The sequence below is a fragment of the Astyanax mexicanus genome, chromosome 8, assembly GCF_023375975.1.
Source record: "Astyanax mexicanus isolate ESR-SI-001 chromosome 8, AstMex3_surface, whole genome shotgun sequence".
Taxonomy (NCBI): Eukaryota; Metazoa; Chordata; class Actinopteri; order Characiformes; family Acestrorhamphidae; genus Astyanax; species Astyanax mexicanus.
The window spans coordinates 6,291,176-6,302,861 of NC_064415.1; the positions used below are offsets into that span (position 1 = coordinate 6,291,176).

General features: G+C 36.2%; 2 protein-coding genes across 2 annotated transcripts in view; one reads left to right on the forward strand and one right to left on the reverse strand.

The window, feature by feature from the left end:
* The window catches only part of LOC125803813 (E3 ubiquitin/ISG15 ligase TRIM25-like), a 269,398-nt gene that overhangs the window by 159,437 nt on the left and 98,275 nt on the right, over nt 1-11,686 (reverse strand). The gene's annotated exons all lie outside the window — the stretch shown is intronic.
* On the forward strand, nt 405-5,489 carry LOC125803825 (tripartite motif-containing protein 16-like). The gene is made up of 7 exons (XM_049482138.1): nt 405-1,206; nt 1,321-1,943; nt 2,064-2,159; nt 2,543-2,776; nt 3,504-3,663; nt 4,046-4,099; nt 4,680-5,489. The coding sequence occupies exons 2-7, from the start codon at nt 1,353-1,355 to the stop codon at nt 5,213-5,215; spliced, it is 1,671 nt and encodes a 556-aa protein (XP_049338095.1). The 5' UTR covers nt 405-1,206; nt 1,321-1,352; the 3' UTR covers nt 5,216-5,489.

Genomic DNA, 11,686 nt, shown 5'->3' on the forward strand with positions numbered 1-11,686 from the left:
GTGCCTGCCTGAGTTAACGGGCCCCGGGGCCAAACAGTTCTAGGAGCAGGGACCGGCGGGATGGCGACTCTGGCAGCTGGTGCTTCTGTGATTATTCAGTCATCTTCAGGGGCACAGTACACTAGAAACACCACCTGTGTAAAGAAATTCATTGCAAGAAGTACAGAGCAGATGCCCATGGAGGCAACTACAGAGAAGAAGCATCCTATCAGTAAAACAACACCATCTGATACTGAGTGTGTGAAAGTAATGCAGAACAGAGACAATGAGTCAAATGACCCACACGGGGGAGCTCTAACACAAGAGATGAGGCCACGCAGGCTGGTTAAACTCCCTGAACGTTTGAAAGACTTTGTCATTGACTGAGAGGTGAATGAAGGGATTCAAGCAATATAATCGTGAATAGTTCAGTAAAGAACATTGTTCAATACATTGAGGTTAATAGGAAACATAATAAGAAGTGACAGCAAAATAAACTGTTGGAGTAAATGTTATGTGAATCTTTATTTTGGAAGTATGGTGTTATGATTGCTGCACTGTGGGGATATGTTTCTGTTGTTAGAAAAAAAAAATGTTATGGGCGGTAACTCATCTTATGTGGGAGTTTATGTTCAAGCAAAAGAGGGATGTTGTGTACGTGTGTGTGACATAGGAGGGGAGAGTAAAAGATGGCGAGGGAGTAAAAGACACTTATCTGAGAGCGGAGCCTCCTGTCTTTACTTGTACACTACTTTATGATCAGTGTTCACAGCAGTAGCTACTTCAGACTGCATTTACTTTAAATACAATACGACCAGAAACCACTTAATATGAACTGCTAATACTACTACTACTACTACACACACACACACACACACACACAAAGTGATTTTAAACACACTCCTGCAGCTCTGAGCGGGCGTTTTAATGAGCTAATTATTTGATTTGAGTGTGTTGAAAGCAGGGAAAGCACTAAATGTGCAGTGCAGGGGAAGGGGGGCGGTTCCATCTGATTGTTGTGTCTTATCTTGTCTTCTCTTCTGAATATTTGGTGCAATTACACATTCTCACCAGAGAGGTCTCCAAATCCCCAAATATCACAAACGTGCAGTCTGTCTCTTTAAGTGAGAGTGAAAGTAAAATCTGTTCATTTCCTGGATTACCTGCAGGTGTGTGAGTGTGTGAATCGGTGTGTGTCGTGTCTGGATCTACAGTTTTCTCATTAATGTAAGTTTACCTGAGTCTCTACAATAATTCCTGTTTGAGTCAGACAATGTGAGTATTGTTATCTTGGCTAATAAGTAGAATTACAGGATAGTTCTGTTCACTTCTCTCCAACAGAGAACCAGGAAACAAAATCTTCACACTGTAAAATGGCAGAAGCTGGTATTTTGGTGGTTCAGGATGAGTTAAGCTGTTCAGTCTGCCTGGATCTCCTGAAGAATCCAGTGACTATTCCCTGTGGACACAGTTTCTGTATGGTGTGTATTAACAAGTGCTGGGATGAGGAGGATCAGAAGAAGATCTACAGCTGCCCTAACTGCAGACACACCTTCACCTCAAGACCTGTCGTGAGTAAAAACACCATGCTGGCTGAGGTGGTGGAGAAACTGAAGAAGACGAGACTCCAGGCTGCTCCTCCTGATCACTCTTCTGCTGATCCTGAAGATGTGGAGTGTGATTCCTGTACTGGGAGAAAACGCAAATCCGTCCAGTCCTGCCTGGTGTGTCTGGCCTCTTACTGTGAAGCTCACCTCCAGCCTCACTACCAATCTCCAGCCTTTAAGAAGCACAAGCTGGTCAAAGCCTCCAGACGACTCCAGGAGCAGATCTGCTCTGAGCACGATAAACTGCTGGAGGTTTACTGTCGCACCGACCAGCAGTGTATCTGCATGCTGTGTACCATGGATGACCATAAAGGACATGATACAGTGTCACTTGCAGCAGAAAGATCTGAGAAACAGGTCAGTGTGTAAATGGAGTAGCTGCTCCAGATTATAGGACCTAATACCTTCACCTGTCCCATGAAGCATGTGGTATTTTATTTTTTAATTATTGCGTTTTGTTGTCTGGTTTATTTGCAGAAGCAGGTGGTGGAAACACAGAGGAAATACAAGGAGAGACTCCAGGAGAGAGAGAAGGAGCTTCAGGAGTTAATAGAAGCTGTGGAGAATCACAAGGTGATTTTTTAAATAAGTAGAAGAATAAAGATCTGATTTTTCCCATTAAGGGTAATTATTTAATTACTTAACTAAAGGTGTCCTCATTTTTAAAATGTCATTTAAAGTCACATTGTATTTTAGTTTTAGTCATCAATTATCAAAATTAAATAATATTTACAGCTTCATGAGTTAAGAAAAGCCACAGCATGAAGTTTGGGTTTATGCAATATTTATGTCACGTCTTATTCTGTGAAATTATTGGCTGGTTGCAAATAAAAAATCTGATTACTGATAACCTCTGATGTTCCTCAGTAATCAGATTATGAAGTGCATGTAAATCCACTTATTGATGTGAATGAACTGCTCCTAACATTCTCCTCTCTCTGTGATTCCACTACCAGCGCTCTGCTCAGACAGCAGTGAAGGACAGTGAGAAGATCTTCACTGAGATGATCCTCTCCATTGAGAGAAGACGCTCTGAGGTGAGGCAGATGATCAGAGATCAGGAGAAAGCTGCAGTGAGTCGAGCTGAAGAACGTCTGAAGAGACTGGAGCAGGAGATCACAGAGCTGAAGAGGAGAGATGCTGATCTGGAGAAGATTTCATTCACAGAGGATCACATCCATTTCCTCCAGGTAACAGACACTGTTTTTCTCCCCAAATACAAAGTTTATTTCAGACTGTTTACACCATCTTTTTAATGTGATCTATATCTGATATTAGTCTGAACAGTTCTTAAACTGAAGCTCATGCATTAAAGAGCAGCGCTTCACATGAAGTTTCAGTTTCACCAGTGACTGAAAGCTGATCTTAACAGAGAATGAGTTCCAGCTCACTGTAAAAAAGGGAATGTTGTTTGGCCACACCCTCCCCTTTAATGTCTGTCCTTTATCTTTTTTGTTTAAACAATTTTATTTTTTTTTATTTTATTTTGATGCTGCAGCAGCGCTATCTATTGGCTGAGTTCAGCAATTTGATTGGATATATCTTTAAAGACAGAGCGGTTGTGATGTGTACTATTTAATTCAGTATGAACAGAGACATCAGTCCAAATGTTTATGAGGTCTGTTATCTCTCTATCACACCAATGAATCCCTCATTAACTGCTGTCGCCATTTTCCCTTATGCTCAATGTAAGTTTTGACGTAAATGAATTCTGATCTGTCTTGGATATTGGATATGTATCAGATTTCAATAACACAGACTTTTTATTTCCTTTCACACTGTCTCTTACATAATTAATCTGAATCATGAATGACTAATAAGATCAGATTCAGGCCAGATTTTACCTGATTTAATTCAATATAAATATAATTTAGAAATTGTTGAAGGTGTTATGTGTTTGTTTTTTTCTACATGTAGTGTTTTCAGACTCTCTCAGCTCCTCCTGGATCTTCAGCATCACCTGCTTTTACTCTCAGTCCTCTCAACACTTTTGAAGTTGTTATGAAGTCTGTTTCTCAGCTGAGAGTAAAACTAGACGAATTCTGGAAAGAGGAAATTGAGAAGACATCAGCTGCAGGTATATTAAATAAAAATTAAATAAAGTAAATATATGAAATGATAAGTCCATAAATAATCATACTGCACTCAGTACCTCATAATGACAAAGTAAAAACAATTTAGGATTTTTTAAAAAGTAAAGAGTGTGAAGAGTTTCAGAATGCACTGTAGGTTCTTCTCTAAATCCTGATGAAGTGGTCAGTAGTTTCTGGACTGAAGTGGTTGAGACTGTATATAAGGTGTGACTTTATTGTGATTGAAAGTCCAGGTAGGGTAGATTAAGACTCTACATCTACATGGAGAGAAAATCCAGTATTAGATTATTTTAATGTTGTAGTAAATGTACAGAGGGAACAGAAGCTCAGTGATGCTGTGTAGTAACTGTGTACATTTTCCTGTAGTGAAGGAAGTGCAGATCATTCCTGAACCCCAAAGCAGAGAAGAGTTTCTGGAGTGTAAGTCCAGCCCTTTCTCTCTCTCTCTCTCTCTCTGTCTCTCTCTCTCTCTCTCTCTGTCTCTCTCTCTCTCCCCCTTTCATTCTCACACACTCTCAGAAATAACACCACAATCTACAAATACACAAAGTTTAATCTGACATTTATACGTCTATATTAAATAATTAACTGTTATATTTCAACTGCTTACGTATAAACTTTATAAAAAACACCAACATTCATGAACTTTGATTTTGTGATAATGGCCTGTCATAGTTTTGTATTTATTTAGATAAAACACAAAATGTATGTTTTATGATAAAAACAATGAACATTTTACTACAAATCTGCAATTATTATACAACTCAAACCCATTTCTATATTTTAGCCACAAAAAATTAGGAAAACACCCTTAACAACTGAGATTAAAAATATACAAAAATTGTTATGTTGTGTAATTGAATATTAATAAGAATAAATATATTTTAACATAATCAAACACTTTTCATAGATTCTTCCAGTATGTTCTCTGGTTATTCCAGTTTTAGGGGCTGTTTTTAGATCGTTTTCTAAAAGCTGATGGGTTTTCTCTCTCTTTCAGATTCCTGTCAGCTCACACTGGATCCAAACACAGCCTTTAAACACCTCTTCCTGTCTGAGAGGAACACAGTGGTGACCTGCAGCTACACAGTCCAGCCATATCCTGACCATCCAGACAGATTTGATGGATGGCCTCAGGTTCTGTGTAGAGAGAGTGTGAGTGGACGCTGCTACTGGGAGGTTGAGTGGAGAGGAGATGGAGGGGTTGGTATAGCAGTGTCTTATAAAAGCATCTCCAGGAAGGGAGGCTGGGAGTGTAGGTTTGGATGTAAGAATGATCAGTCTTGGAGATTGTCCTGTAATTCCTCCAGTTACACATTCAGATACAATAACAGAGAAACTGAAATCTCCGGAGTGCCCGTCTCCTGTAGAGTAGGAGTGTATGTGGATCACAGGGCAGGAACTCTGTCCTTCTACAGCATCTCTGATACCATGACCCTCATCCAGCGAGTCCCGACCACCTTCACTCAGCCGCTCTACGCTGGGTTTAGGTTAAACCCTCACTCATCAGTAAATCTTTTACTTTCAGCAAAATAGATGAACATGCAGAACAAAGGGAAGAGCTGGATGAGATCAGATAAGAACTGCAGAATCTAGACTGTAGAACTGATCAAATAAAGTTATAATAGTGCTGGGAGATATTGTTAATATAAATAATCATAATTCTGAACGGTAATTACGTCTGTCCCAGATTAGAACTGCAGGTACATTTCCTGTATGGAAAGATTTATTCAGATTTAGCGTTAAATAGTTTAAACCGTTTATATCATTAACAGAGCTCACAGTAACAGAGTTCATATTTTAATATTTAATATATTTTAATATTTTAATATTTTTCATATTACAGAATTTTATTAATTTTAACACATTATCATTTATTATAAACTGAATGAAAGATCACAATAAAATGTTTAAATTATTATACTGTTGTTTTATCCTCAACATTTTTGTATTTAAACAAAGAGAGAGGAAATCTATGTGTTAATGCTTTAACTTTAATTTTAAAATTAATGTAATATCAAAAGGAAAGAACAGAATATATACAACATATAGTCAAATATAATAGAAAATATACATTTAACTTACTGTACACTACACACATTAACTTACACTATGAAACACAGTTTTACAATATTGCACTGTTGATTGTAGCTTAAATTTAATATATTTATCATCGCTGTCACATAAAAACATTATATCTCCAGAGTAGCAACTTTACATTTATATTTGCCCTTTCATCAGGAAATATTGACACAGTATGAAGATAAAGTATAAACATAAGATACTGTAGACATAAGGTTTTTATGTTACAGCAGTTTTAAACTAATTAATCTAATATATGTGCTTCTATGTTGAGTTGATTTATTTGAGCATTTTATTATTTAACTCTACACAGTTCTCTGTATTAATTTGATTTTATTTGTAATGTACTCAGATTGTATTCCTGTAATCTTGTAATGTTGTGGGGTATATCTTATAAATAATAAAGTGGAATCTAAAAGCTCAGAACAGAGGATCTAATTTGTCTAATTATTACTATTAGTTCTGGTTTTCAGAGCACTAGGAGCAGATGTCTGGGATAAATGGCTGAAGATGAAGCTGTTTTCTCATTGGTTTATTTTGCAGCATTGAACCTAGCATTCTTACACTACGCTAGAACTAGAACAGATCCAATCAGGTTTATTATCACAACAATGGAAACACAATATATAGAAATAAAAATAAAAATATAATAAATACATTAACTTTAACTCTTCACTCTACAACATAATTACACTTTTAAAATGTACTGACCAGTATCGGCGTATATAGATTTTTGATTAATCAACATCACTAAACTAATCCCTGTCAAAGGTGAGAAAAGTATCTCCATTCATTACTCTGTAGGTAGAAGTATAGATACTAGGGGTTAAAATACTTCTGTAGAAGTTGAAGTATCAACTCAAGCTTTTTACTCTTTAAGTAAAAGTACAAAAGTACTGGTTTCAAAACTGCTTAAAGTATAAAAGTAAAAGTAATGTAAGGGGAAAATAATAAAGCCATTAAGAACAAAAGCTTAGGCCACGCCCACAGAGTCCTGTAGTGCACTACCCCCCTCCCAATATATTGTGCTATTAAAAATTTAATGTTGAAAATATAATTTGGGATTTTGCTCTAGGCTGTTCCCTGTTTTAGCTGCGTATATTCTCATTGCAAATGAATGTATTTTAGTAGAATATAAATATATTAAAGAAGCTTAGTTTGTCTGGAGTTTTTTTCTTTAGCATAAATCCCACAAAGCTCTGAAAACTGTGCTACTTCACCTACTCATTTCAAAAGACTAAAATACATATTTTCTCTTTAAAGCCCTTAATTAATATGTTCTATTACAGGAAATAATGTTAACAATTAAAAAGGTTAAAAAGAAGAGAGGAGAATTAGCTCTGGAGAGTGTCTTCCGTGTTTATCAGATTGTTTCTAAGTGACTGAAATTAATGGGGTTTTAAGGAGGATTTAAGCAATAAATCTGAGTTTATAAATGTTTTAGGATAATAAAAATAACAACAGAACAATATCACATGATTCAGCACTGCAGAAACATTTTCTAAAGCTTTTAAACTCCAGTTATAAACCTTTTAAACTCCAGTTAGCTCTCTAACCACTCAGCACACATTAGCATCAATGCTAACTAGCTCCTCTCTTCTCTAGAACCTGTTTGATGTAGAAAAATGTACATTTAAAGGTAAACTTTCTTTGCTGTTTTAGTAAAATGAATAATTTTGCTTTGTAAAATCAGAAGAATATTAAAAACAAGTAGTTAGACTCTATTTTAACTTGGAGTTTTTAAAGGAGTTGAGGCTAATACTAATGCTAATGCTAATAACCATGAAGGAGGGGGCATGTTTGTTTACTTTGTGTTAGATCCTGTGCTGCACTGATATAGATTTACACCCACAGTGATAATAAACGTATAGAATAAGTAATATAATAAACTCAGGTAATTAGAAGGACAGTAATTAGAAGAAGAGCAGAATTTAGCTTCAACAACAGAGTTTTAAACTTGAGGAGCTCCATTTAACTTATATCCTCCACCTTAAACAGAAGAGGAGCTGGTAAATTAGCTAGTTAGATTATTAATAAATATTTACAGCTTCTCATTATCTCAGTGTTTTATTATATACATAAGAAATGAGTGAAATGGTTCTGTTTTACACCAGCCAGAGCTGTATAGAGAGAGAGAGTCGCTTCAGCTCCGTTTACTCCAATCTTCACTTTTTAACAGCAATGTCGACTCGTGGAGCTTCTCAATAGTTCCTGTAATTTAGCGACTAATACTAGCAGCCCCACAGAGCTGCAGCAGAGTACAGCGTTAGTGCTGCACTTTTACAGGATAAAAACATCAAATAACCTGATTTAATACTGTCAGCACACCTGAATCTATTTAACATGTAGAGTACAGCATGATCCCCACTAAATTACCATCGTTAAGATCGTTAACAGAACAGATTAGGGTAAATTAGACAGAGCTAGATAAATACTCCTGTGTGTGTTTGTAGGTTTTGTATTCTTGTTACTGAATGTAACTACTCCATTAATTTTAAGATTAGACTATTAATTCTGAATAAATAAATAATATCATAAGGTCTGAATTCATGGAACTGATTTATATGAAGAATTGTATAGAGAATGTATAAATTAAATTAAGGCAAAAAAAAAAACTATACACACTTATGGATTAATAATTTTTACTAACCCTTTGTTTTTGTTTTTTATTCTGTTTTTATTTCATATTACATTTTATTGTTAATGACTGTTTACAATGTTGAGTTTGTCATTGTACATATTTTAAATGTCTCAGTGTAGCGGATGAGAATATAAATAATATTTTATTATTTAATTTCACATGAAATCCTTCTCTAATTATCTTTGTTATATTTTTGAGTATTTTTCTGTATTTCTGGGTATTATTTATTTTATACTTGTGATTTTTTTTGGGCGATTTCAAGCTGTAATATTGATTTTAAGCTGAACTGCGGAGCAGACTTTTATTTTGAAATCGCGCGAGTTTTCAGTATCAGCGCGGGCTTCTCCTCAGTTCGCGCTAAATACTGCTGAGGAGAGGTGGGTGTTTACTGTGCTCCTGATAAAATACTGTTTTAAAGCTGTTCAAGCACTTATAGTACACTAAATCTGTACTCTTACACTTTAGTACTAAGAGTAAGTTATCTCTGGTTGTGTGGGTAGTTCGTTTGTGTAGAGAGTTTTTTAATTACGGTATATCGTACACTTCAGTGTTCCGTACAGTTGAGCATTTAAACAATAAAATACTTAATAATAAACTATTGTTATGTTTGAAATATAGTCTGGGGTCATTGTCAATCCTTCCTCTTTCCATTAAAACAGGTCAGTGACCATCCACGTTGTGTTTTCTCTTGAAATTCCGCTAGGTAGGGAGGAACCGCCCGCGTCGCCGAAAACGGGTGGGTGGGGAAGGGTTAACAACGCTGAGGCTAAGGGGTGGGGAAAACTTTATCGACTAGTTCACGTAAGGTTTTACCCACTTTTAACATCGCATTTCACCCAAAATGCAACGTTAAGCATCCAACTAACAGCATCTGTTGTAATATTTGATTGAGGAATTAATAATCATTGTTTATAACTTACTTTAAAAACGAGCTTACTCCAGCTCCACTTCACCACTCATAGACAGCTGAAATTTTGTGCTCCAGCTTCAGCACAATTTATTTTCAATTCATAGACAACTTATCAAATCCATTTGACAAACACTTTACTAAGCATCTATGTCAGTCTAAGATCATATGTTAAAGGTGGTGAAGTTTTGCAAAATACAGCCACCACGAGCGGAAATCTGAGGTGTACGGAACACCGGTGCCTGTTTGTTTGCAGGTGTACGGAATACTGATTCACACTGGTGACAGGACTGAGGTCAGTTTTGGGGGTTTTCTTTAAAACTATTGGTCCAAAAGTAACCAATCAAAATTTATTTTGGTTGCTAGGCAGATATTCCATAGTTTAGCCAATCACTGCAGCCTATTTGAACTCGGGTATTTTCGTAATATCCACTCAAACGCGGAAAATACCGAAAATGTGTACGGAATACCGTTCTCTTACGTTACAGCAGACTTAGTGGAGTTAAGGGAGATACGGCTACCAGTTAAGCTAATATGGTGTGCTTTTCTTCTCACAGCTGCATGTGTGTGTGTGTGAAGGACCAGAATTCACTCTATGCTGTGTTGTATGCTACTCTCTCATGCACAGATACTGCCACAGGTTAATTGGTTAATTGTCTAATTAATTTAGCTAATTGTTTAATTGCACCAGCTGTTTATTTTTATTGGAATTTGTTTTGTTATAATGAAATTAATGTTCAGAAAAGAAAAAAATACGTCATTTATGGGAGTCTCTCTATATATGTGCATGGGGTAATGTATTATGGTAATGTATAATATTGTATTTTATTTCATAGCTATAGATATATTCTTAATTAATGTTTATTTTCATGACATAGTACTCTATATTTGTGATACAATATTTTATAATGTCTATTTTATTGTGTGTTTTATCAACCTGATGTAGAAAAAAAAGTGTAGATCAGTTTGCGCTAAATACTGCTGAGGAGAGCTGCATGTGTGTGTGTGTGAGAAGGACCAGAATTCACTCTATGCTGTGTTGTATGCTACTCTCATGCACAGGAACAGGAAATAGAGAGAATAAAACTCCCGTTGTATGGCAGAGTGTGTCCCGTGTTTCCATCATCGCATTCACAACGCAGAGGGTGGCCAAGCCTACTAGAAGAGAGAGAGAGGGACACACACACACACACTCAAACACGAGCCGGCTACATCAGTTTGAAAAGTTAAAATTATACAGACTTCTCATGAAATAAATGTGTTGTTGTTAGTACGTCAGAATCTGATTTTAAAACATCCCCAAACCACCATCAGTGTAATTATATCAGTTAACATTAGGATATAAAAGCTTTTCATTACAGTACGATAACCAAAACTCAAATACAAAAAATATAAAAAAAATACGTTTTCACATTTAAACAAAGCCTATCAATGGAATTACATGTACAGAAAGGATTTCTATATAAATATTGTAAATTACTGCATTCTTTAACTATTAATGACTAAAACTGCAGTTCTATTGCTTGTTTAAATTGCTGATATTAACTTTCTGGAACTATTGGAGCTCCTCATGGGTCTCGAGAACACCAAGCATTTAGGACTTCCGCTGTAGCGACTCTCTCTATATACGGCTCTGACACTAGCTAGCTAACTGACTATATTATATAAAAGAGAGAGCGAGAAGGAGAGAGAAAGTGAGAGAGAAATGAGGCTAAATAGCAGAACATAAGCTGGTTATAAACTGACACACAGCAGAGGAGCTGAGGAGCTCAGTTCCCCAGAACTTGCAGAGCTTCAGACACAGCTGCAGAGAACGGCTTCACTTCAGCTTCAACTGGATCCAAACTGGACAGATAAGTGAATCTATCTGACTGACTTTAGTAAAGAGCAGTGGAGCTTCTGTGTTAGACGGAGTTTTAATGTCTAGTAGCCTCTGTGCTAGCTAACGCTAACAGGCTAGCTAATGCTAACAGACTAGCAAACGCTAACCAGCAAGCTAACGCTAACAGGCTAGCTTAAGCTAAGCGGCAAACTAACTCTAAGCAACTAGCTAACGCTAACCAGCTAGCTAATGCTAACCGTTTGCTTTGGCTCAGTTAACCTACAGGAGAGAAACTCCTGTTTATGATTTAAACTACAGAACAGTGTGTGCTGAAGCCAAACGCTCAATACAGCCAAACAATTAAACAGTGTGGAAATCCAGCTCCCTAACTAGTAAATATAGCCTTCACATTTATATTACATTATGTGTTCATCTCGTAAATATAATATACTGCATGTTTTGAAGGCATTATTAATTGGGACTTGATAAAATACAGAATGTAAATTGATTATTTACAAAAAAATAGTTAGCTAACCTTTCTAACTCCTTCATTGA